This window comes from Engystomops pustulosus, chromosome 6 (assembly GCF_040894005.1).
Source record: "Engystomops pustulosus chromosome 6, aEngPut4.maternal, whole genome shotgun sequence".
Lineage (NCBI taxonomy): Eukaryota > Metazoa > Chordata > Amphibia > Anura > Leptodactylidae > Engystomops > Engystomops pustulosus.
Window position 1 is genome coordinate 154,903,890 of NC_092416.1, and position 27,166 is coordinate 154,931,055.

Sequence of the window (27,166 nt, forward strand, 5' to 3'; positions counted from 1 at the left end):
AACATCGGGGACAACGGAGGGTGAGTATTAAGTTTATTTCTTTATCTGTATACTACCAGGGGTTGCTGTATACTACTGAGGGCAGACTGTATACTGATGGGGACAGGCTGTATACTACTGGGGACAAGCTGTATACTACTGGGGGCAGGCTGTATACTACTGGGGGCAATCTTTATACTGATGGGGGCAATCTTTATACTGATGGGGGCAGGCTGTATACTGATGGGGGCAGGCTGTATACTGCAAGGGGGCAAGCTGTATACTGCAAGGGGACAAGCTGTATACTACTGGGGGCAGGCTGTATACTACTGGGGGCAAGCTGTATACTACTGGGGGCTACATGGGGCTGCTGTATGCTACGTGGGTCTGGCTGGCTGTATACTACATGGGGGCTGGTTGGCTGTATATTACATGGGGGCTGGTTGGCTGTATACTACATGGGGGCTGGCTGGCTGTATACTACATCCTCGGCTTATACTTGAGTCAATAGGTTTTCCCAGTTTTCGGTGGTAACATTAGGGGTCTCGGCTTATACTCGGGTCGGCTCATACTCAAGTATATACAGTACTTTACTTTAGCCACATGGACCACAAGAACCTGTATTCTGGAGATAACTTCTAAGAGATGGGTGTGGGAATGCTCTGTGAGCTTTGTTGGGGTGGGGGGAGGTAAGTTTTGACATTTCCTCTTGGGAATGGAGGATCTTTTATGATCTCTATGTAGGTATTACCTTTCATTGTAATCCTATTTGAAATGGTAGTAAAATTACTAAAGATAACTAATATCTACAGGAAGTTGCTTGCTCAATGACCAGTGTTAAAACAATCAAGAAATGACCCCCTAAAATAAAAACTTGATTCAAAAGTATTTCTTTTCTGAATGTGTTGTGGATATTTGAGTATTATATCATGGTATTTTGTGAATATGACCACTAAAGGGCAATGAGCCTCAAGAGAATCTGTCACCAAGTTTTACCCCATTAAACACCTATCCCCCTGAGGTCGAGTAGTGCCACTTAACCTCAAGTTTTTTTAATTGGGTACTTTACCTATATACATATATTAATGATTCTGCTCCACTTTCTTGATATGTAATGTGAAGCCGCCTGTCAGACATTCCTGACTATAAAATGGTCACAGGTGATTTCTAACTGTCCATGAGCAGGACCTTATGAAAGTGTTCATGAATAAAAGATTAAGGTCCTGGCAGGGCCTTTGCTCATGGAGAGGGACGATATTAGCCTTTTTGGTGCCTTAGGAAATAAATTTGATGCTGAACAACCCCTCGACCAGCCCTTCAGCCTACCCACACAGCCCCAGTGCCTTACTGGCACTACACAGGCTGTCGCTGTGTCACACACTAGAATCAGTCAGTGACAGACATTAATGACTTCTAGTACCTTACAGGTGACAATCTTCTCCATCAGGAAGAGAACTTCATTGTGATTTCTCCTGGCCATTATTTATCACTGTTGCATTCGACAACTGTTGTTTTCCATGCAGAACATTTCCACACTGTGCCCCTAAAAATACACTGGTACAATGAAACCTGAATAGCAATGTTCCACATTCTGCTCCTGAATAATATTTTTTAATAATAATTAATATAAACAAAATAATTTATATGTGCCCCACATATAAAACATCCATTATATAGTCCCTCATTAAATTATAGTATATTGTATACTGTAGCCTCTTATAATATTAATATATGTCCCCCATAGTCGTAACATATATCGTGATTTATATATATATATATATATATATATATATATATATATATATATATATAACATATATATAGCCCCAATAGTAGTGATATATAAAGTCTCCCATAGTGGTGATATATATATATATATATATATATATATAGCCCCCCTAGTAATAATATATAGCCCCCACAGTAGTAATATCGTCAGCTCCCATTTAATAATTATAAACATAGCCCCCAATTGTAGTAATATACTGTATAAATATGTAGCCTCCCATTGTTAAATGATCTACAGCCCTAGTTTAATAAGTATACATCCCCCCACCTCCTGGGTTTCATAAATATACAGCCCCCTCCAGCGTTTTATTATTATACAGTAAGCCAGGAAATAATAAAAGTAATATTCACCTCGGCTCTCCGTTGCTGCAGATGATACCCTGTTCATGGACATCTCTGGCTGATGAGGTAAAATACAGGAGGCTTCACCTCACAGATCAAGAAAGTGGAGCAGAACTATTAATAGATGTATATTGGTAAATTATCTAATATCCTGCCCCCTCCCCACTTTCACATCACAGTAGAAAAACATGAGGTAAAGTGGCCAACCCCTTTAACTGCCGACACTGTTCTGTCTAACTGCTCACAGAACCATAGGCTAATGCAATTTGAAAGATGAGATGCTTATCTTTCAAATGACACCAAATGTATGTTTTTAGGACTATTCAAAAAAGAGAAACTCACTTCTTCAGGGTTCCTTTGTGTCAGGATTTAATGAATCCCCTTTAAATGATGAATATAATGCAATCCCTGCTGGTCTGATGAAGATCTGAAAATCCAATAAAATGGAGGGACCTTTAAAAGGTTTGCCAGGTTTTTTTTTTAATTTTTAGATCTGTTCCCCTTCAATTTTCTTTAAGATATCAGATTATTCTTTATTTTTATAATAATTGTATTGTGGTAATTACCTGCATTATAGATTCCTATACTCCTATTATGTTTATCTACACATATGGAGAGATTGTGGACAGTTATTATATTTTCTACAGACATTTTCTATAAAAAAAAAAAACCTCCAGGCTGTAATTATTCAGTGACAGGAAAAAAAAAAGAATAAATCGAGGAACGTAAAGGTCACTGAAATATCACCAATAACTGAGACGTAACTTTCCTGACAGACAGGACTACATTGTCACTGTGCCATAATTTGATTGGAATATTACTCTGAAATTGCCTACTACGGTATATTGATCCTGTCTAATGCTTAGATCAAAAATTGCTATATTTTTCACCATTATTTTATTGCTGGAAGAAGTTTTATTTGTATAGAATTACTAGTGTCTACAGCTCGTGTGTATAAATGCATTCCCACGGCAACAGACAACAAACAGCTATGGGCCAAATGTATCATTCTTGTTTGTGACTTTTTGGTGTGTTTTTTGCAGCTTTTTGGGGTCAAGTATGTATGTGTACCATATTTGTGTCTTTTTTTTTTAGACTTTTTTGAGTCATTTTAAAAGTCAGTGGCGCATGCATTATTAGACAAAATGGGGCTCATTTACTTACCCGGTCCTGTCGTGATCCAGTAGCGCGTTCTCCAACGAGGATTCGGGTCTTCCGGCGATTCACTAAGGTCGTGCGCCCAATGTCCACCAGGTGTCGCTGCTGCGCCGAGGTCCGCCAACCTATTCCTGGTGCATGTAAGGGCGTGTCAAGCGACACATTTTTAAAAAAAAATACTGCAGTTTTTCCGAATCCGTTGGGTTTTCCGACAGCCACGCCCCCCGATTTCCGTCGCATGCAACCCACCGATGCGTCACAATCCGATCGCGTGCGCCAAAATCCCAGGGCAATTCGGCGCACACCGGTAAGTTTTGGGAAACCCAACAAAAATGAACGATTCAGGCTCTTAGTAAATGAGCCCCAATATCTCAAAAAAGTCTCAAAAGTGCTCCTCTACAGAGCAGGCACATTTAACCAAAAAAAAAACCACAAAAACAATTACATTTGATAAATCAACTTTCTTCTTTTTTTGGTTTAAAAATATAGGTAAAAAAACTGCCTGTCTGTTCATCTCTGCACATGTTGTAGATTGTCATGCGCAAAATCTGTATCCAATACATGCATTTGTTATATCCAGTTTTATAGCAGATTTTACCATCTGTTTTGACTGAGAATTCTGCGTGGAAACTGCACATTAATGTAGATTTTTACTTTCCCGTAGACTTCAATGTGAGAAAACCCTTTTTTATGTTTATGTTTATTTTTTACATAAACATTTTGTCAGATACCTGTTCTTGATGTTTTTTAATAATTTTTTGATTGATTATTTTAAACAGAAAACAATGATGATAGCTTAACAATATAAACCATCATAAATAATATGGGGCTGTTCACATTAACCCCCCCCCCCTTCTACCTGAACACAAGTGTCACTCAGCAGGAGGGAGGTCTCCAGTGATTTCAGTCTCCATATAAGGGCACTGACCTCATTGACAAATACAATGGCAACAGCCAATCACTATCTTTTGCTGAAGTTGACTCCTCCCCCTGCTTTCAGGGGGGAGGATCATGCAGCGTATCGCCCTCTATACGCACACAGTGATGCGTCAGTGATATACAGTGTAAGAACACGTTGTTGAGCCGCAGAAGCTCTCCTTATAATGTATGTGATAAAGGAGCGGTGACTGCGGCCGCACCAGGTACAGGACACACAGGGATAGGACATCTGTGTATACAAAGCTGAAACAGTATTATTACAATTAAAACATAAAAAATTATATACATTTTTTTATTTTTAGATTAAATCCCCCAAAAAAGAACTATTAGTCTGAAGAATATTCCTAAATGGTAAATAATTGTACGTTTCCAGCAGAATTTTCTCACCTGAAGCTGATTTATAGAATATTTTCTCAATGAGACTTTTTACAAAAAGTCGCAAATATATGAAAAAGTCACAAAAACAAACCACAGAGAATAATCACAACTATCCAAGCAAATTTTGACATTAGACAAATATATGACATTTTAGGTGCAAATAGAAAATCTTAAGATAAATCTCCCCCCATCTGTAGTCTGAATGTAACACATTATGATATCATTCTGAATAAGGTTTATGTATTTTGATATGAAATAAATATAATATTTGGTAAAACTTGAATACAGTATGTATGGCTTTAGCCTGTGTAGATAATGGGGGTCATTTATCTTATTTCTGTTTGTTTCGGCTGGTTTTTGTGTCTTTTTTCCGTCTGCTACTTTGGTAATTTATCGATCTCACTTTTTCCTTTAATTAAATGGGTTTTTTGTTCCCTTTTTGAGACGTTTGTTACAAATGTCACCTTTTAGGTGACTCTAACTGTGTTGTAATGGTGTCTGTGTTTGTCCTCTGTGTTGGTGCTTTGGCAAAAAAAGCAATTTTAATCTCCTTGATTATCTCCTTAGATGCAGTCAAGGCAGGAAAGAGTCCCCTGCTTCCTCAAAGCTTCTTCAGGTTGTAAAATCCACCCCACCACGCTCCCCGGGTCCCAGCCGCCAGCTCCACGTCACTAAGAGCTATCGGAAAACTCACGCACATGCAGGGGCGTAACAGCGATAACAGCTATAGCAGCTACCATGGGGCCCATAGTATCAGGGGGCCCAGGCATCCGAGCTGACACACTAAAGAATGGAACATGTGAATTATTATATACACATACATTATACAGTATAATGTGTATATAACAGTGCACATCTTCCACAGTATCCAGATACTTGGACAGATCTGTGTACGTGTATAAATTTATATATCAATGCATAAATGTGTGCACATAATTGTATACATGTGTGAGTATACTAATAGGGGGCAGGGGGGCCCATTCAGAAGTCTGTTATGGCGGCCCTGCCTCTCCAGGTCATGCCCATATGCACGTGCGTGGTGCGTCTGACGTGTTGGCGCGAGGGGCTCCACTAGCTGATCCGATGTTCATAAGTGATGTCAATGTGCATGTCAGAGTGTTGTATCGATAGTTCTCTCTCGCCGGTGCCGTACATATAATACTTGCTCATGTGTAGTGCATTGCTACAGCCGGCGGGGATGAGCCTACTTTCACGAATATGTCAGACGCCGCACCACGCATGCGCTACAGTATTCAAATAGCTTGTCTCTTTCTTTGAGACAATTAGGAATAACTGTTGTTGAACGAGTGTCTATTAGCTATTTTATGATGATGGCATTTTTAGGTAGTTTTTGAGTCCAAAATCAGTCATTGCCATAAAAGAGGAAAACAGATTGTACTGTACGTCTCTTCTTGTTTTAATCTACTTTTGGTTTTGATTCAAAAGAATTAACGTCAAATAAATGAACATGTAAACCCAGACTTAGAAATCATTTTTTTTTAATCAAATACACATTTGCGGAATTTTTAAACTTTTTATTCAACTCATTGGAATGTGAAATATTCTTATGTAAGCACATACGTGTTTAGAAGGATTTACGGAATATTGGTCATTGCTGAAGATCAGCAATGAGAGAGGAGGAGGCCTAAGCTCTGGTGTCTATCCTGGCAAGAACGCAACTGTATGGAGGCTGGAGTACCTGGATGAGTTAAAACCTTAGGATATTCCATAAATATTGCCATCTCATGAGCCCTTTATTTCGGGTCCACCACCAGACATGTGATGTCACTTGTTGCCCATCTATGGTTGCTTTTGATTCTACTGTCCTTCTGGTTCACTCCTGTAGCCTTACCGATGAGCGGTGGACAATTCACTCCAGGTTAGGTATTAATGAACAATGGTGCCGACCACAAACTTTGTAATATATAGAATTAAAAAATATGGAGACATTCTAATTTTTTTAGCAACTATTGGTGCTATACTGAGAATAGTAGTATAGAAGGTAAAGCAGGGTAATATATGTAAAGTGGAGGCTATGCTTCAACTCTGCCTTGGGCCTTTAATTTGCCACTGCTGTGACTCTGCCGTTCTCATTAAACCACCTTAAATATAATCCAAGCGGGGGTCCATCCAGGAAAATTTTATCAATTTAATGCCACAATGGCCCACATTTATAAAAAAAACAGTACAAATTACACTAGGTTGAGTTTGCCTGTGGAGTGTGCAGGGGGCGCAACAATCTGAATCTGGCAACATGAACAATAGTCCAATAAAAATAGGGGGAGTTTTAGCAAACTCCTATATCAGTTAACAAGCAAGGTGTTCAGCTGTCTTCTTCAACCCTATATCATGCTGCTGCCAAGGTGTGGCAATAGAGGTAAATAAGTGGTGGAAGTCCCTATTGGGTGTTGGAAGTCCCTTAGACAATTGATACATGTGCCCTTCCTATCATCCATTCCTTTGTATCAGTCTCTCACCTTTTTGATTTCTTGATCTATCTATGGATTTTGTGATGGTTGCTTGGTCGCAGTTTGCTGCAGTGACCCAATTCCTATGAAGAACTATGTGTAACCCACCACAGGTATTTTTATTTTCCTAATATAATTGACTGTAACACACGGGCTCTCCACAAGGGGACAGAAATCCCTATCACAACAACCAGACAGGTTCCTGTCACACAGTTATAAAAAACTAATGGCAGTGACATGGGTCTGTCTATTAATTGTCATGTCATGTTGTCCTGAGACATCATGGGATTTATAGCAAAGTAGAGAGTAAGAAAAAGCCGGCAAATCTAAAAATCAAGAAAAAGTTTTTGAGGAAAGAGAGTCTGCACAGTTAAACAGAATATGATATTCCTCTGCAGTGCTTCTTCAAGGCTTTATCCATATGTATGAGTTCATATAAAGTTTTACTATAATGGTGATCTACAAATCATATCGTTGCTATGATTCCTAATATTGATATTAGGCGACAGTATAAATTAAACAATTGCAAAAGTTATATAGAAAAATAACTCAAAGACAGGAAATAAGTAGGGCAAAGGTAGGGAAAACAAAGTAGGAGGGCGATTAATAAAATCAGAAAGCATAAAAGCAACAATACAGACGATAAACATGAAGTGGAGGCCAGAGGGAGGGTAGCGAAGGAGATGTGAAGTATAAAGGGAGGACTAGAATAATAGTCTACATGAACCAGTCAGCGAGAGAAAGAAATTGAACGGAAATTGGAAGAGTAAGTGGGGGCTGGAGGATAATTATTGTTTTCTTAGGAAAAAAATGCAACAAGTAAAAAGTCAATTTTACCCCAGAGAGATTAGAAGAAGGATGGAAATGTCAGCAATAAGAGCATCAGGATCGGGGAGATAATTGTGCAGGTTTTGCTCAAGTCTCCAAGCAGTGTGAGAAAGGAAAACCCATCAATCATCAAGTCAAGTGCGGCCGTAGACATGAGTAACTTTATGTTCTATTGGACCGGCATGTAACTGTTACAAGATACTCCCCGGGCAGAGGACTCCATAAGATAGATATGACTGAATGAAAGGGGAGAGTTGTGTGTGGCCTGGGAACACAGAGCAAGGTCATATCTGAAGGAGAATGAGAGAGAAGCCAAGGAGGAAGGAGGGGGAGGCAGAGGGAAGAAAATAGAAAACAAGAGGGGACAAATGATGGGGGAGATTAGAACCTAGAGGCTGATCTGGAGGAATGCAGAGCAAGATGGCAAGTCAATGAAAACAAATGAGAACTGTGGAAGACGACAAGGCATGGGTTAACAGGGCGCAGAAATAACTTGGCTTCTAGGTGAATTAATTACGAGAGACTGGAAAAGACTTAGAAGAGCAACGGGATAGATGGAAAAGTGATAGAAGTGGTGAAGGGAAACAAAGATGGGATATGGATTGGGGTTGCACACAATGAAGAAAACTTCCAGGAGATAAGGTTGGGTTTACTTATGTTCAGAGGTGTACCAATGCCAAAGGATAACCAATGGCAAAAGTGATCATAGTTCATTTTCATCTGGCAAATCAGCTGGTTACGCACTACAGACCGCTGCATAAAGTCCACAAAATTGCCAAGTTGGGACCAATTCAACTGGAAGAACACAGATATGATATGTGACCTCGGAGCAGCAAGACATCCCACATTTCCAAATTTTCTGCCTGGGGTAGGGGTTCACATTATTATCCCATAATCTTATGCATACACATCCACTATGGACAATTCCAGAGGATGTAAGCTAAAGTAACCCTGTAAAAAGATATACAGATGTATACAGTATGGAAAATAGAGAAGTGAGGAAAGGATAAGACAAGGGCATCGAGAATAAGAAAATAAGAGGATGGAAGAGCAATGGGTACATAGAATAAAATAAAAAAGGGCAGGAAGAAAGAGTTAAGAAATAGAAGAAGGTGAAAAGGGGTGGGAAGAAGGCTGGGACTGAATGCGAGAGAAGGAGCGAAGAGGAGGGGGAAGAGGAGGGACAGGAGATTTGCTCCCTGCCTCAGCATTCTGACAATGCCTTGAAATATCTTACTTTTGATCAGTTTATTTCTGGGCTGAGATTCTCTCACACACATACACACGACAGCAATGGACAGAGCTCAGAGGTCTGACAATTAGACAGCTCTGTGAATAGACAAGCCACAGCATCCCCTCCCCTCATACATCCTGATCTCTGCAGGGGGCTCTGATTCCTGCCTGGGGCTGTGTGTGATTTCATCCTGACGGGTCCATGGAGAAAGTCCAAGAGGAGAATGAGACGGAGCGATGGGAGAGACCGGAGGAGATAACGGAGAGCGAGAGGGGCATCATCAAGGAGACCTGGGCACGATTGTATACCAAAAGTGAGGATGTCGGGGTCTCGATATTGATAAGGTAATGTCACAATGCATGAACATGGGGGTCTCATATAAACACAGGACTTGGAAAACACTCAGTGTCAGCAGAATTCACGTAGGAGAGGGAGATCCCTCCATGTGTCACCAGGACCCTCTGCCAGGGAAGAGGACCTGTGCACAGTCTGCTGGGAGCAGGGGGCACGCTCTGCCGGCTAGTGGCACACACGGGGCAAGGGCTTCCCCAATCCACCACTATTTAAAGTCTGCAGCTTGCAAAAGTGCAAAAATAAGTTATTCACAAAAATGTATATAAGGCTCCGTAGATGGAGGCGTATGGATCCGCACACAGCATGTATGTCAATGTATGTTGTGTCCCTGTCCAACACCTAGGCATAGGGATCCCTAAGTAATGTGTGCATCACTGTATGTTGTGTCCATGTCTAAGGGTCCTACGGAGGTATACGGATCCATGAGCAAAGTAGGAATCACTATATGTTGTATCCATGACTTGGATGGAGGCATGCGGATCTATAAGCTATACACAGGTCGCCGTATGTTGTGTCGTCATTCAAAACATTTAGGGAGGGATACTGATCCGTATGTAATGTAAGCATCTCCGTATGTCGCGACCATAACCAATACTTGTACGGAGGAATACAGTTCTGTAAGCAATACATGTGTGTACATATATAAAACTTGTATGGAGGCATACAAATCCATAAGTAATGTATGTATCACATTATGGTTGTGTCCATTTGCAAGACATGTATGGAGGCATCAGGATCTGTAAGAAGTGCACAAACCCAAAACTATGGGTGCCATACAGATTTGTAAGCAGTACACATGTGGTGTTTCTGTATGTTGTGTCCATTCAATATTCAATACATTTGGGGAGCCATAATGATTCTTAAGCAATGTATGCATCCACGTATATTGTAACCATTGCTAAGACCTCTACACACACATACAGATCCGTCACCAATGCATGTGTCAATGTATGTTGTGCACCGTTGAAAAACAATATGCAATAAAGCATAGACTATTACATATTTTTGAGGTTGGACCCATAGCATGATATAAGAAATCCACACTACACATATCTCTAATGTAACCCTAACACGATATATAAAACTCATCTTAACCTGCTAATCTTGTTACAACTTGTCATCTAATTTGTATAGATTTCGAAAGACAGATAGATCAGAATGTTGGCTCAACATGCCCAATCCATATGCTCTTACGAAAGATAAGCTACCAGAGTTGTCACACTTACTTTTACCATTGGCTGAGATGAGCGTGCATTGGTTTGATGGGCCATTGGTATGGATAGGCAGTAGTATAGTGGGACATTGGTATAGTGGGACATTGGTATGGTGGGGCATTGTCATAGTGTGGCATAGGTTTTGTGGGGCATTGGTTTAATAGAGCATGGGTATAGTATGGTATTGGTTTGTTGGGACATTGGTATGGAGGGGCATTGGTTTGGAGGGGCATTGTCATAGTGCGGCATTGGTTTGATAGGGGAATTGGTATAGTATGTCATTGATATAGTGAGGCATTGGAATGGTGGGATATTGGTAATGGTTTGGTGGGGCATTGGTACAGTACAGCACTGGCATTTAGGAGCATTGGTATGGTGGGTCATTGTCATAGCGTGGCATTGCTTTGGTGAGGCAATGGTATGGTGTGGCATTGATATGGTGGGGCATTGGTATGGTGGGTTATTGATATAGTGTGGCATTAATATAGTAGGGCTTAGGTTTTGTGGAATATTGGTTCGGTGGGACATTGGTTTGATAGAGCATTGCTATGGTGGGGCATTGGTATAGTATGGCATTGGTTTGTTGGGGCATTGTCATAGAGTGGCATTGGTTTTGTGGGACATTGGTATAGTGTGGCATTGGTTTGATAGGGCATTAGTATGGCGGGGCATTGGTATAGTATGCCATTGGTTTGTTGTGGCATTGTCATAGCGCGGCATTGGTTTGGTGAGACATTGGTGTTGTGCGGCATTGGTTTGGAAGGGCATTGGTATAGTATGGCATTGGTTTCTTGGGACATTGGCTGGTGGGGCATTGTCTTAGCATGACATTGGTTTGGTGGGGTATTGGTATGGTGTGGCATTAATATGGTAAGTAATTTGTATGGTGGGGTATTGGTTTTGCGTGGCATTGGTATAGTGTGGCTTTGATATGGTGGGGTATTGGTTTGAAGGGGCATTGGCATAGTGTAATATTGGTTTGATCGGTCATTGGTATAGTATGGCATTGGTTTGATAGGGCATTGGTTTAGTATGGCATTGGTTTATTGGGGAAAAGGTGTGGTGGAGCATTATTATATTGGGGCATTGCTTTGGTGGTGGTGGGGAAGAACAGATGTCCACCAAACAAGCAGCCAACCTATCTAAAGTGTATGGCCAACTTCAATGTTCTTAAAAATTTTCAGAATTGGAGGTATTTAGGATGCAGTAGTTATTATAGGGGCAGACACTGGTCCTATCGAAGACCAATACAGATAACCTTTTCCCAGCCTAAAATACAGAACACAGTAAACCAGACTGATAGCAGATCTGGATAGACTCTATGATACTATGATATGAAAAAGTTGGTTGCAGAAATTGTTTAATCTTAATAAACATGAAAATCTCAAATCCTAAGACATTCACCTACTTTACCCTTTAGTTTAACCGTTTGCTTTTCTCAACGTTGGTGGTGAAGATGATGATGATGTTATTATTACTGGTGGGATAAGCCATAATAACCCCATCTTCAACTTCACCATCAACGTCAGGAAAAGACAAAAGGGTTAATATAACGGGTAAATGAATAATGTCTTAGGATCTGAGATTGTGATGTCACTTTATCCTGAGGGAGACAACCCTGTGACTTGTGTTTATGTTAAGTTTTCTATTTTTTACTATTCCCTGTACAAAGCTTGGCATCCTAGAACAGAGAGGAGGATTCTGGGAATGCTACATTTGCTCATAGTCTTAGAGGCACCCAGGATCATGGGCATATGCCCTGCAAATACATCTATAGGAATGTGGTTCCCTAAATTCAGATTATGGAATAATGCTTTATGTGATTATGTAAGAGCAGATTAATTTATTATTTCATTAAGCTGATCTTTCACCCAGAGGCTAAGGCTTCACCGCAACTCCCACAGCCAGGGATAGGTAAAGGTTATAATGTAAGGTTCTCCATCCCATAATACATGTATGGGCTTGTTAACATAACCAGAACTAAGGCAAATTCAGGCAGGTAGGAGGAAGAACCAAACAATATAAAAAACAAAATACGGTACTGATCCAGAAAAATGAGAAGGGCTTTATAGCTAATATGGGAATGATGATGATTTAGGATGGGAACATAAGGAACATCTATAAGAGTAGTGCCTATAGGAAGAAGTCTGATGTCTGCGTCATATTAAGGTTCTACCACAGATATGTAACCAGTTTTCCACTTTATTTCTTCTTCTAAGCTTATACTTTGGCCTGACAACAGTTGCGATTACTATCCAACGTCCAAATTCCCATATATAACATAGGGGGTTGCATTAGCTGCTTATTTACCTTACCCAGACCTACTGCTCTCCTACAAATATTCCCACCGTGTCGCAGACACAGCTAAGTAGCTTCATAGTTTGAGAACCCAAATAAATAGATCCTATATCTCAGCCCTAAGAACATCAGATTAAGGTTTATCCATAAAAATCAAATTTCTGGGTTTTTATTGACGGGGGAAATATTAAATGAAAACCGCGGCACTTGATGTCAGGTGCCATATCTAAAAGTAGGATATCATAGAGAAAGAGAAGCCAGGCTCTGTGATGTAAGGGTTCCTATAGGATTTGGAGCAGGATATCTGAGTAAAAGCTGAGTAAATCCTGAGAGGACTCCTAGGAGAGACAGTGAGAGCCCTGATTACTCCGCCCACACACAATGATTGACAGTGAGAGTCCTGATTACTCCGCCCACACACAGTGATTGATGGTGAGAGCCCTGATTATCCCGCCCACACACATTGATTGACAGTAAGATTCCTGTTTATCCCGCCTACACACAGTGATTGACGGTGAGAGCCCTGATTACTCCGCCCGCACACTGTGATTGACAGTAAGAGTCCTGATTACCCTGCCCACACACAGTGATTGGCAGTGAGAGTCCTGATTACCCCGCCCACACAAAGTAATTGACAGCAACAGTCCTGATTACCCCACCCACACATGGTGATTGACAGTCAGAGTCCTGATTACCCTGCCCCCACACACGGTGATTGACAGTGATAGTTCTGATTACCCTGCCCACACACACGGTGATTGACAGTGAGAGTCCTGATTATCCTGCCCACACACAGTGATTGACAGTGAGAGTCCTGATTATCCTGCCCACACACAGTGATTAACAGTGAGAGCTCTGATTAACCCCACAAAGCCAGTGATTTCCAGTGAAAGTCCCAGTGCAATGTGGTGGCCTGTATATAAGGAAAGGGATATAAATTGAAGGGTGGTGACATAACTACTATTTCTGAGTTAAGATGGTCCCAACAGGGGCAGGAATGTCAACCACACAGACATTCTCTGACATCTAATATTCCGTGTAAAGTTTCTACAGTAATAAGAGATCGTAAAACTTCTCTTGACCCCCCTGCTGTGACATTGTAAAATAAAGACATGTCCCCTCTCCTGACTTGTCTGTATTAGTAAAACTTTTTATTGTAATGGAAGCAACTGTTATTATAATTCTGTGGTCTTTTCCCACTATTGTACCTGCTAGGTGTTCCTCCTGGGTGTTACCGACTGGGAATCTGTACACTGTAATTGGCTAATCAGAACTGTCAATATTTAGGGTCACGCCTCTTTGACCGGGGTTATGATAGAATTCACATTTAGATGGAATAATAGAGCAATAGCACAACACAGAGTTATAGGTGGTATTCTACAATTAAGTAAAATGTTAGAAGTAATGTCCTGGGTCTTAAATGAAGTGTATATTGTTCTTTGGAGATGTCGGTACATCTCTGCTCTTTTTGTGTTTTTTTAAATAGCTGTGCTGTTTTAATATATTTGGTTGGTGAATGGTCACACGACCACTAGATTTCTTGACCCAATTTTTGCACTATAGATTTGTTAGAAGAAGACAACAGAGATTAAACTCCTCGTAGACTGTCCACCATTGTTCTATATGTAAATGATATAATTAAATTGGGTTTAGTATTATAATTTACATATGGTCCTCATTTTAATTGGACGACTGCTGCCTCTGAGCCATTAAATCAATTTTCTACAATAATTTATGTATATATTGGATATATTCCTATATACATCTCTTTAGCTGACAGTGATCCAATTCATTTCAAAGTTACACAAGATAGGGGGAAAAAATCGCCGTATACATTATAGAATTGAGGAAATAGGTCATGTTGTCAGTTCTGATTCCATTACTACCACACTTAAAGCTCTAATCTTTCTCTACTGTTACATCCCTGATCATATGACATCTACAAGAGATATCCATTCTATACCTAACGCCTGAAGGATATGTATATCAGCCACTATATGTATATATATATATATATATACAGTCACATAAGTGAGGGGAAGCCCCCATAGACCGGTCTCTTCCCATCACCTGTATCCTCCTCCACATTCCCTCTACCTGCTACCTCCTCCTACTCCGTCTTCCGTGAGACCCTCCTCTCCTCCTCTTCTCTATCTGTCTCCTGCTGCTTCCCTGGCATCTCCTGGACCATTTGTGAATTAGCCGAGGGCGGCTGTTATAATTACATAGTTAATTAGCATCTGCTCATTAAATTGAAATTACATGCTGGCTGTGAGGGGCCAGGCCCTGCCACTGTGCACCGGTATTAATATATAATGTGTTTATATAACATATAGACTTGTGGGTATTCATGCACTTAATGTATTCAGGCCCCTCTAGCCCAGGAAATTGTTAACCCTTCCACATGGGGATAATCAGAGAAAGATAATGTTCTGAGACTGTGATATGGGAGTCCGGCAGCGAATAGTAATATATCAGTTTAGTACATATGGACATATAGGGGTATATCTAGTATACGCTGATTGCCCCTCCGCTGCATTTTCGCAGCGGCATACATCAATAGGCTTCCTCCTCTTGATGTATTGGGGCAGGAGGCCACGCAGCCGGCAACTTTTCACATATGGAAAGTTGTCAGCAGCAGCAAGTGCACCGCCGCAGGGACAGTCACGCCCCGCGCCATCCTGCCATCCCCCCCTCCCCCCTCATGCGATTATTTTGCCCTCTCTGCCACCTTCACGCTAGTGGGGTGTGAAGGAGGCAGAGAGGGCAAAATAATCGCAAGTGCAAGAAATAAGCTAGCATTTGCGATTATTTGAGGGACTCTACGCCACTGACGTGGTGCAGAGGCCCTGGTAAATATGCCCCATAGGGACTCATTTACTTTAAGGGTTGCGGATCGCACTTTCGTTGGACTGTGTGCCTTTTTCGGGGATTTTATGGCTTGCACAGTTATTTAACAAGTGTCTGCGCTCGGATTTTGGCACACGCAATCCTTTTTGCCACAGCTGCGCTGGCTTCCATGTGACACAATTTGGGGGATGTGCCATCGGACGATCCAACTGATTCGGACTGAGCGCGGGATTTAACTTTCAAATTGATTAACAAGACAATGCACTTACATGCACCAGTAAAAAGATGGTGAACTCTGTCAGAGTTCGGGGAAGCTACACATGCAAGATAACGGCCTCACAATCTTAAGTGAATCGCGGCACAGTGCATGATCGTCGGACAATGCACTTTGGGTGAACTACAGCGGGAATGTAAGTAAATGTGCCCCATAGTGCACATACACTAATACCGTGATAAGAAATGTGTTTTTGTTAGATTGTACAAAAGCATTACGGTTTCACAATGGATGATACCTGCTGTTGAACTGAAAGGATGGGCAGCTACCAGGATATATATATTGTAGTGATCCCCGATCCGGAATGTCCGACGATCATGGATTGTGACGCCATTCACTAAGATCGTGCACCGGATATCCTGCATATGTCGCTCCATGCTGTGGTCCGCCGGAGTTCACCATCTTCTTCCCGGTGTATGTAAGTGCATAACTTGCGACACAATTTAAATGTTAAATCTTGCGCTTACTCCGAATCAGTTGGATCATCTGACGCCACTCCCCATCCGATTTGTGTCGCATGAAAGCCGGTGCGCCAAATCCCGATCGCGTGCGGCAAAAAACCCTGCTATATGCGGCGCAAAATGGAAATAGGCGGACTATTCAACGATAGTGTGGTCCCCGGACCCTTAGTAAATAAGCCCCACTGACTTTAAAGTAACAGGCATCCTTTTAAGACAGCTATGGGGCCTTGGGGAAAAGGCCCTAGCTCATGTTGGACCAATATGTTTTCTCCATAGTGTGTATATGTGTAGTGCTCTCCCAATAACAGGTGCGAAACCTAGCGAGTTGGTAAACGGTCCATAACTCATGTGGTACCAATTTCCTAAAAAATTGATTCCCATTGTTTAGTGAAATGGAATGAACAAACACCATGAGACTGATTCTTGTCATGTACCTCTTCTCCTACCCTATCAAAGCTGTTTACTCTCCTATTGGCCTGTACTGATGCTACGCTTCTACTGGTTTGTGATAGAACTTTACAGAACTTAGAATTCAAAACTTAGATTTAAGTTTAGATTTAGCAGAAAAATGGCTTCCACCTCGCTGCTCTACTTTGTGGCTCTGGTCTTTTCAGATTCTATGGCCCAGATATATTATGGCATCTTCCCCAAAAAACTGTATACCATATAAATCTCCCCATCCCCACCACTTTTCATTTTTCTATGATCCGCTCACCACTTTGGGTGTGTCGGGGTGTAGAACGAGCAGGGCAGGCAGGGTGTTAATGCAAGCGGAGACGAAAGTAAAAAACTCTGCCATTTCCACCCTGGTCTACAGGTCAGTATTTTTAGGAGCTCTTTCACCGTGGACTATTAGTATCTGTCTTTTAAGCCATATAGACTGTGTTGTACTCATAGAAGAATTCTTCCCATCTTGAGGCCGATTGGAAACAGCTTTCATGTTGCTGTTCTGTCTTCTGGCTCAGTGACAATAGACATTGGGATCTTTGAAAGGTTGAACTTTATGGACTCTCCACAGACTTGCCTTGCTGGGAGATGTCCTGTTTGGACAACAAACTACTTCCATGTGTCCTTCAACCCTTACGAGCTGGAAGTAGAATCTATTTTTATGTGAGACATGCTGTATATGTCTTGTTATACATCTGAAATTGTAAAGATAGACATGTGCTGTTCTCATTTAGGAGTCTCTGAGTTATCCCTGGGTTCTTATAGGACTTATGGACAGGGGTTTTCTTTAGAAGACAAACCCTTTAAGGCAATATAGCAGCTTTTCTTCGTGCCCGATTCCTCTTATTAATTTATCAATTTCAGTTTGATTCATATGATGATCTAACATGTATGGGCTTCCCAAATCTACCCTGACACTGCTCCAATGGCACATGTCTTGGGAGATAAGGATCAGGCAATATTTCTTCCCAATTCTACTGTTTTTCAAAGGTCTGGAGTAGAGTCCGGCAGCAGCTTTTTCCATCACATGGAGTGAATTGTGCATGTGAATGAGGAGCTTGTCAGCTGACGGCACCTTCATATGTCTGGAACCCCATAGTCCGACAACGGACTGATAACTGTGACCATGCAACTGTATGTGACAATGGTATAGCGACATTTTATCCTATGAAGGGCCGTGACCACCGACTGTACACAGATCATTTATAGCATAACATTTTTTCATAATAGAATTTATTACTGCTCGAGCATTTCCCTTTAAAGTCTGTTTCTGGGTCCCCCTATAGAGTGAGTTTGACTAAATGAAAAAAAATGAGTATTTCCCTATATTGCTATCAAGCGTAGACATGAAATCCCAGCAGACAATCACATTATTGTGTATAGCGCAAACCAGTACAATGATGTACAATCTGATAGAAATCAGTGCATTGCAGCAGGCAGTCAAGCGAGAACCTCCAGAAGAAATGCAAACATACGATGGGAATTATTATCCCCATGGAAAATTGTTTCCATCATTGCAAATATGAAAGCTCTTTCCTGACCCCAGAACGAAAAATATCACCGCAGTGGGAAGGGGGGGTTGGACTATTAGATTTATGGCCAGCTTAAGTGCTTTCAATAAACAGATCTGTGGGCGGTCATGTGGACATACCCAAAATACTCGAAAAGTAAGATTTTTTTTTTATGTTGTTTTATCGAATCATATAAATTTAGATTTTGTAATTTGTGTCTTAAAATGTAATGGGAAATATTTCCAAGCATATTACATTCATCCAGCAGAACTAATGGACTGGAACGTAGTGTGTGGATCTGGAATAAATCACCGATATGGCATGCAACGTTTTCTTTGTAATTGTCGCATAATGACATAATATAATGTAAAAAATGTAGAAATGTATGAAAGCAGATGTCTCACCACCTCTACAATCTCCAACTCTTTGCCCTCTTTAATAGGGCACTGGCTCTGGCACAGTCTGAATTTTTTCTCTAGTCTCCATCATTCCTAAGTATTATTATTTTCAGCACCTAATATGCTAATCAGCACCCTACTGTCAGGTAGATGGTTTCCCACCTGTTGACAACTGTACAAGCATTGTGAACAATGGGAGCTACAGAAAAAAATCCAACTGCACCAGAATCAGTGGGATGACACAGTAAAAAAAATACAAAGAACTGGAGGAGAGGTTGTAAGAGGTAGCAAAAGGTACTTTGTAAAGTGAATCTTGATGACTTGAACCCCGCAGTCTTTTCAACAATTCTTCAAGTCACCAAGAGTGACCAAATTTTATGTTAGAGCCATCTTCAAGGTCCATATGAAGATCCAGATTTGGAGATTGAAGCATTGCACACATGTAATATATGTAGAGGCGTAGGGTATCTTCTAGTAGGTTTGTCTCATAGGCAGTGTCACACAAGTCACTGTGGTGCTGGTGACCTGTCTACAGTGAAGAAAATAAAATAGGATTTGTATATATCTGGGGCTTTGTCTGGAGTCACCACATCGTGGCCTTTTGAAGTAGTCATAACCAAAACTAACAGATTTCAGGGATATTTGTGTCTCATGCATTCATAGCATATCCACAGGATATTTCCCAAATATCCACAGTGAATGTGAAGACATGTAGCAGCCAATAATATTCAGGAGGTTGTACTTGGCTTGGCTTTAGCACAACTTCTATGGACTTCAGTAGAAGTTTGCTTTGTTTTTGTGACCCCCATTGACTCAGAGTCCCCGTAGGTGGGACAATGGAAAGTTACAGTTTCCCAATGTCATACTAGAGACAAGACTATGCCTGACCCACTATATAAACACACATTCTGGCAATTCTCTGTGTCTATTAGTTGTTAGTTTTGGCACTTTGATCCTTACATGCTTTATTTTCTTGTACTAATGCCTGATTCTCTGTTTTTCTTCCCTTTCTATTTGTTCCCTTTTCTGACCACTCAAATAAAGGTTCTTTGTCAACTTCCCATCTGCCAAGCAGTATTTTAGCCAGTTTAAGGACATGGAGGACCCTCTTGAGATGGAGCGCAGTGTTCAGTTGCGCAAGCACGGCCAGAGGGTAATGGGAGCAATTAACAGTGTGGTGGAAAACCTATCAGATCCGGAAAAGGTGGCCACCGTCCTGGCTATTGTGGGGAAAAGCCATGCGGTGAAACATAAGGTGGACCCTGTATTCTTTAAGGTGAGAAGATGCTAATGCCAGTTTACCTGATCTGTCTTGTGAAATGTCTTAAATTTTGGTCTTGTTTTATAAATATGGCCCACTGCTATCACTAGTAAACCAGCATGGTCACTTGCATGAGACCAAACTGTAGTTCCCTGTACAGCGGGTGCTCACCATATTAGACTGGGGCTCCTTGGGCACATAAGAGAAATTTTTTCTGGAAACTGCTTCTCTTTCAACCCTTTAGGAAATGGACCCCACCAAAATTCCAATTGGGTTGTCTTCTCCTGAACTTCTGAAACCTTTTATATTTTAAGACGTGGCACACTCGAGGATCCTCTGTTGCTCTAGTGGGCCAGTCCAACACTGGGTAGCTGGGTCTTCATGGTGCAGGCTAAGCAGTGGAAGAGCTAAACCAGCATTGTCTTACCATCTTACCAGCATGGTCTTCATACTTGACAGCACTGAAAAGCATGGTCTTCATACTTGTGATGGGTTGAGGACCAAGAGGTCCCCTGATCATAAAGCATTTGTGAAAACTAGCAATAATGGTTGTTTCTAATTCCTATGGTATACCTATCTAAGACTAGGATAAAAAATTTGGTGACAACCAAAATAGAGGTCAGTACAGGTTCTACAATGGTTGTCACCCAGCATCTTCTAAAATGCTTTTATTGGAGGCGTTTCCATGTATGCAGTGATATAGGTTTAGTCAATGTGTTATTGTCTATTCCCAAATCAGAGAATGTGAAAGCTATAAAAAAACATTGTTATGAACATTCCATTCCCCCAAAATGTTTTACTTTATAAAACTTACATTAGTTATATTAATGGGATTACCCAGCCACATCACAAACTACGTAGCCCAGTTATAGCAGCCCTACAGATCACAGTTTTACCATTAAATGGATAGAGCAGTTAGTTACTTGTGCACCTGTTGCTCTATCCATCTCTATGGAGCTGATGGGGACAGTGGAGCGCAGGACAAGCCTATTTCTGTAATTGGCATAGACAGGGTATGGAGCAGCAGCACATATGCCTGACATGCCACTCTAGTTAATTTGGGCACATCAGATCCCAATTCTCAAGATCTAAGTCCTGCTGCTGGAACCACAACCGATCAACACGTTATCCCATTGATGTTGCTGGACAACCCCTTCAGTTATCACTGTCCATAGGTGATCTACTATTTACACTCACCGGCCACTTTATTAGGTACACCTGTCCAACTGCTCGTTAACACTTAATTTCTAATCAGCCAATCACATGGCGGCAATTTATTGCATTTAGGCATGTAGACATGGTCAAGACAATCTCCTGCAGTTCAAACCGAGCATCAGTATGGGGAAGAAAGGTGATTTGAGTGCCTTTGAACGTGGCATGGTTGTTGGTGCCAGAAGGGCTGGTCTGAGTATTTCAGAAACTGCTGATCTACTGGGATTTTCACGCACAACCATCTATAGGGTTTACAGAGAATGGTCCGAAAAAGAAAAAACATCCAGTGAGCGGCAGTTCTGTGGGGGAAATGCCTTGTTGATGCCAGAGGCCATAGGAGAATGGGCAGACTGGTTCGAGCTGATAGAAAGGCAACAGTGACTCAAATCGCCACCCGTTCCAACCAAGGTAGGCAGAAGAGCATCTCTGAACGCACAGTACGTCGAACTTTGAGGCAGATGAGCTACAGCAGCAGAAGACCACACCGGGTGCCACTCCTTTCAGCTAAGAACAGGAAACTGAGGCTACAATTTGCACAAGCTCATCGAAATTGGACAGTAGAAGATTGGAAAAACGTTGCCTGGTCTGATGAGTCTCGATTTCTGCTGCGACATTCGGATGGTAGGGTCAGAATTTGGCATCAACAACATGAAAGCATGGATCCATCCTGCCTTGTATCAACGGTTCAGGCTGGTGGTGGTGGTGTCATGGTGTGGGGAATATTTTCTTGGCACTCTTTGGGCCCCTTGGTACCAATTGAGCATCGTTGCAATGCCACAGCCTACCTGAGTATTGTTGCTGACCATGTCCATCCCTTTATGACCACAATGTACCCAACATGTGATGGCTACTTTCAGCAGGATAATGCGCCATGTCATAAAGCTGGAATCATCTCATACTGGTTTCTTGAACATGACAATGAGGTCACTGTACTCAAATGGCCTCCACAGTCACCAGATCTCAATCCAATAGAGCATCTTTGGGATGTGGTGGAACGGGAGATTCGCATCATGGATGTGCAGCCGACAAATCTGCGGCAACTGTGTGATGCCATCATGTCAATATGGACCAAAATCTCTGAGGAAGGCTTCCAGCACCTTGTTGAATCTATGCCACGGAGAATTGAGGCAATTCTGGAGGCAAAAGGGGGTCCAACCCGTTACTAGCATGGTGTACCTAATAAAGTGGCCGGTGAGTGTATATTTTACATTTCTTGCACCTTGGCTGCTCTAGAGCTCAGTTCCATTAGGGAAGAGCTGTGATCTGTGACACATTGGCCCACATTAATTAAAGTGTTTGCGCCAGTTTTCTGCCTGACTTTGTACTGAAAAGAAAGTGCAAACTGCTTGCACATGTGTTTATAAAGCGTCTGCGCCAGTTTTGTATCTTGGCTGCTCTGTGTCTGACACGATAGAAAATATGTGCGCCTAAAGGGGATGTTACTGCTTAATCGGACTGTGCGCCACAATTCTGTCCAACGTACGCCACAGGCAAACTGCACATAGTACAGACTGCACTAGTTTTAAAAAATGTGGGCCGGTGTGACCGCTTGCAAGGGTGTGCTAGGGGTATGTCGGCCGGCCCCCTTATGTATACCGCCGACCAGTTGGATCGGTAAGAGGTCGGATCGGTTTAAATCAATTTGCTGCACATAAATTTTTTTAAAAGTTGCTACGGAGCAGCTGGGGGAGGATTATAGGGGGCACATTTGGTGGGTGGGTTTTCCGGGGTGACAGATACTAAATGTAACAGTTCAGATTATTACAACATGGTGTGTCTTCTCTTCACTTGGTTCTGAGGCTGGTACCAGGCTTTGGTAAAGCTTTAATAATCCTGGTAATATTGGAACATCATAACTCCCAACCTCTGGGTTGAAGAAAGAGGGAAAAAAACAGTGGCTCCACAATGCCCCTCTAGTATGCCTACACAGTATAATACCTAGAATAATTGCTCTTACATAGTATATTATCACCCTGTACAATGCCCCATTTTCCCTCCCCTCCTATAGTAATCCCTTTCTCTGCTCCCACTCTGATTATAAACCAGTCTTTGCTTCCCCTTTCCTTTCATTTGTCCCCATTTTTTTGCAACCCTTCTTCATTACGCCCCTTATATGCTCCCCCTCTTATTGTGCCCCTCTCTCTGCTTCTCTTATTATTGTGCCCCCTCTCTGCTCGCCCTTTTATTATTCGATTCTCTGAATATTGTGGCCCGCTGTCCTCCATGCTTGCTTATATTGTGTAGTATAGGGAAGAAAAGCTGGAAAAAAGGGGGGCGCTATATCAAATAACCACTAGTAGGAGTGTCAGTATTAATTATGATGACTAGTGCTACTCATAAATAAGAAAAAGGTGTTTTTATTGAGCAAAAAAGAGGATGACAGTCCTTATAACGTATTTTGGGTCGCTAGGACCCTTTCTCAAATAATGGACAAATAAAAAGCTGGAAAACCATTCCTGATGACCACTAAAGAAATAATGGAATGGAATGTAACCGTTTTTTACAATTCACTTATATTGTGGCCTCTCTCCCCTCCTGGTTATTAAACAAGATAAATACCACTCACTTTTCCATCGTTCCCCCACAGTCCTTCTTCCTCCTCTTCCCGGGGCTCCAAAATGACAATGTGGAGGGAGTGAGGTCAGTCTGTGGTAGATCCTCCCCTCGGTTTGCTCCGCTCCTCCTTCTAGTTATCTTGGAGCCCCCAGGGAGAGGAGGGAGCAGGACTGCGGGGGACAATGGAAAGGTGAGTAAAGTTTATTTTTTTTAAACAGAGAGGAAGAAGCAGGAGCTGATACTGCCTCCTGGTCTCAGCTCTGTACCTCTAGTGTGACGGGGTGGACACCAGGAAGCCAGGGATTGCGGGACAGCACAGGACATACTCCCAACCATCCAGGACGACAGGACAGTGCCCAAAGAACAGGACTGTACTGCTGTATCTGGGACAGTTGGGAGCCATGCAACATACTGCCCCAAATATATGAAAACTGGTGCAATCTGCAGTTTGCCTCGCTAATGTGCCGTCTGCATCACATTAAGCTCCAAACGCACTTTTTTCATGCAAACTTAAGCCGAACTTTCGCAAACACAATAATTTATCTGGGCCATTATGTGTAGGTGCTACCTGCAAGGGACTAAAGTGGGTTCTAGGTTTCTGGTATGGGATTATTATAACAATGGGTATTGTTGCCTTGAATTTGTATATAAGACCCAGATGCCAAGTTTCTTCTGGAAATGATCTCTTACAGAAGCTGCACAGATTCTCCCCTTAATCTGCCCAGTTAAAGGAAATGCCAATTACTGTTCTCAGTCCTGGTTCCTGGTATCTGTCTTTTAGTCCAGATCTGACATTTCTGAAGTTGTTTCCTGCAGGGATCGGACTTGTTACAGTCTTCCTGTCCGTCTCTGAATTTGATCTTCGCTTTATTATCTTAACCACATTTCAAGGGGGTTTATTAAAGATACAGAACAACAAATCCAATCCCCTCGACAAGATTAGCTAATCCCAGGACCAAATAGATTAAAATAATGTCATAAGCTACATAAATAGGCTGCGGAAGGAACCTCATGTCATAATAGTGTCGGGCCTGGGACATGGTTGTAGATGACTTGCTGCTTGTGACTATATTGTATATGGTTTAATATGTCTCTAATATGAGCTTCTTCTTCTCTGCCCTAGATCCTGACTGGGGTGATACTGGAGATCATTGCAGAAGCGTTTGCCAAAGATTTCACCCCTGAAGTAGAGCTTGCTTGGAGTAAATTACGGAGCAACTTATTGAGTCATGTACTGGCAACATACAAGGAGGTGGGCTGGACACAGTACCCCAGTAATTCAGTGTGAACATGTCCATCTACCAGAGAGAGCCAAGCCAAGGACTTCAGATCCTAGCTATCTCAGATCTCTGGGACAGCTGGGGAGTACGGGTGGTGGGGAGATAGGATTGGGTAGCTGGGTGGGTATGGGGTTATAACTACAGGGTCTCTACAAAACAGGGTGGGTCGGGCTTTTTAATATGGCAGGAAAGTGCGATAAGGTTTGACCTAGCCACAAGCTAATACACTTTATACAACAGGACAAATGAACAGGGTCAATCTCCATGGGAGGGAGCAGAGACATATCATTCCGAGGATCTAATGTTTCACAGTACGGCTTCCATGTCCATCCTTAGGGTAATATTTTACCAGTGGAAATAGCTAGCATTGTAAGCCAGGCTATTTTGAGATTGTCCTTGCCCTGCTATCCTCTGTCCCATATTTTCCAGGCGTTCTCTGTTGTATTAGGCATGATGGTTCCTAAGAGATCCGTAAGCTCATGAATGTGGCCCCTGGACATGATGGGGGTCAACACGACTTCGCAGCTTAGTTCTGACCCCACTCTAGATCCCAGCGTATTGCTTGGCATGCACTTGTATATGGCAAATACTCTTCTTTTCTCATAATCTTGCTAAGGCTGGTTTTTCTTCCATCAAGTGTCTTCACCAGACCAGTATATAGATATTTCCACCAGCCGGTTTTTGATTTATCTTTAGTTATTAAAAGATTCTCTATGGGACCAAATGTACAGGGATATTTAGATTTCTATGGGATATAAATGATCACATTATAAAGAAGCAGCATCTGTTTATAATGTTGCAGTATATCAGTTGGGAAATGCTATCGCCCAATGTCAGTAAGTAGGCCCATAAGCCACGACTAAAGATGTAAGACTTTATGGCAGAATGTTTTTGGATGGTGGTGTGGGAGTGAAATTGTGGAATAGAGATGTATACACACCTGGCCTGTGACCTATTGTGTCCAAATGTGTCTGTCCATATATATAATGTTCTGTTTTACTGTGATATAGAAATAAAAACATACTATTGGATCTATAATGGAGTTGGCGTCTATGTCAATGAGTTATGGTGATCATCACAATCTCATTATTTTTTTTTATCTAAATTTACCAAGATGTGGGAGGGAATTGGAGAGAGAAATACCAGTGAGAAGATACAAACTACATGTAAATGTAGTCCTTGATTGGACTTGAACCCAAGACCCTGGTAATGACATACTCTTTAGTAATGGTATTAATATTTTCTGTGATATTGGGTGTATCCTAGGGCCCAGTTCCAATATAACATCCTTGGTGCAACCAGGCCTCAATACCTGGTCCGCACCGAACATAGTGGGTTCTGGTCCCCAAACCCAGACTTCTGCTAGAAGTCTGTTTCAGCGTTCAGGCTAACCTGGTAATACCTCTGATTGTTGCTGTCAACGATCACAGTTGTTAACCCTTTAAATTCCAGTGCACAGGCCACTAACAGCGGCATTTAAAGGTCACCACATGCAATCGGTACTGGGTGTGTGAACGGTTCAGGTCAGTTTGAGTGCCAAACCCACCAAACCTGATTGGGTCGGCTCATCCCCACTCAATACTCTTCGACCAGTTTAATAGCCATAGACTGGTGGATCCGAACTACAGATGAAGAAAATCATCCAGGATTGACTTTGCTGAATCTACAACAGAGATTTGACATGAAAAGCTCTTTTCTGGATTTGAGAACTTTTTTTTTTTTTACAAATTGTTAAAATTACCCTCATTCCTATGTACTCTCTGGGATGAATGGCAGCAGTAATTTTTGACTATGACTCTTGTGTACCACATAGGACTAGTCCAAAAAATGTGAAATATGGGATACCATATTATAGAAGCATTTAGGAAAGAATATATGCATTATTTTTGTTCCCAAATTTAGGGCATTTTACACCCACTGCATGACAACCCAGAAC

General features: G+C 41.7%; 1 protein-coding gene across 1 annotated transcript; it reads left to right on the top strand.

Annotated features, from left to right (window-relative positions):
* The first annotated feature begins 9,059 nt into the window (after window positions 1-9,059).
* Window positions 9,060-26,268, top strand: CYGB (cytoglobin). The gene is made up of 3 exons (XM_072111960.1): window positions 9,060-9,458; window positions 19,966-20,197; window positions 25,074-26,268. Exons 1-3 carry the CDS (start codon window positions 9,316-9,318, stop codon window positions 25,236-25,238), a joined length of 540 nt encoding a protein of 179 aa, XP_071968061.1. The 5' UTR covers window positions 9,060-9,315; the 3' UTR covers window positions 25,239-26,268.
* Window positions 26,269-27,166: the final 898 nt, after the last annotated feature.

Excerpts from the sequence above, each read along its gene's own strand:
- CYGB (XM_072111960.1), top strand. The coding sequence starts at position 9,316 with ATGGAGAAAGTCCAAGAGGAGAATGAGACGGAGCGATGGGAGAGACCG. Across the intron at positions 9,459-19,965 it reads GGGGTCTCGATATTGATAAG|GTTCTTTGTCAACTTCCCAT; the intron begins GTAATGTCACAA and ends ACTCAAATAAAG. Across the intron at positions 20,198-25,073 it reads TGGACCCTGTATTCTTTAAG|ATCCTGACTGGGGTGATACT; the intron begins GTGAGAAGATGC and ends TCTCTGCCCTAG.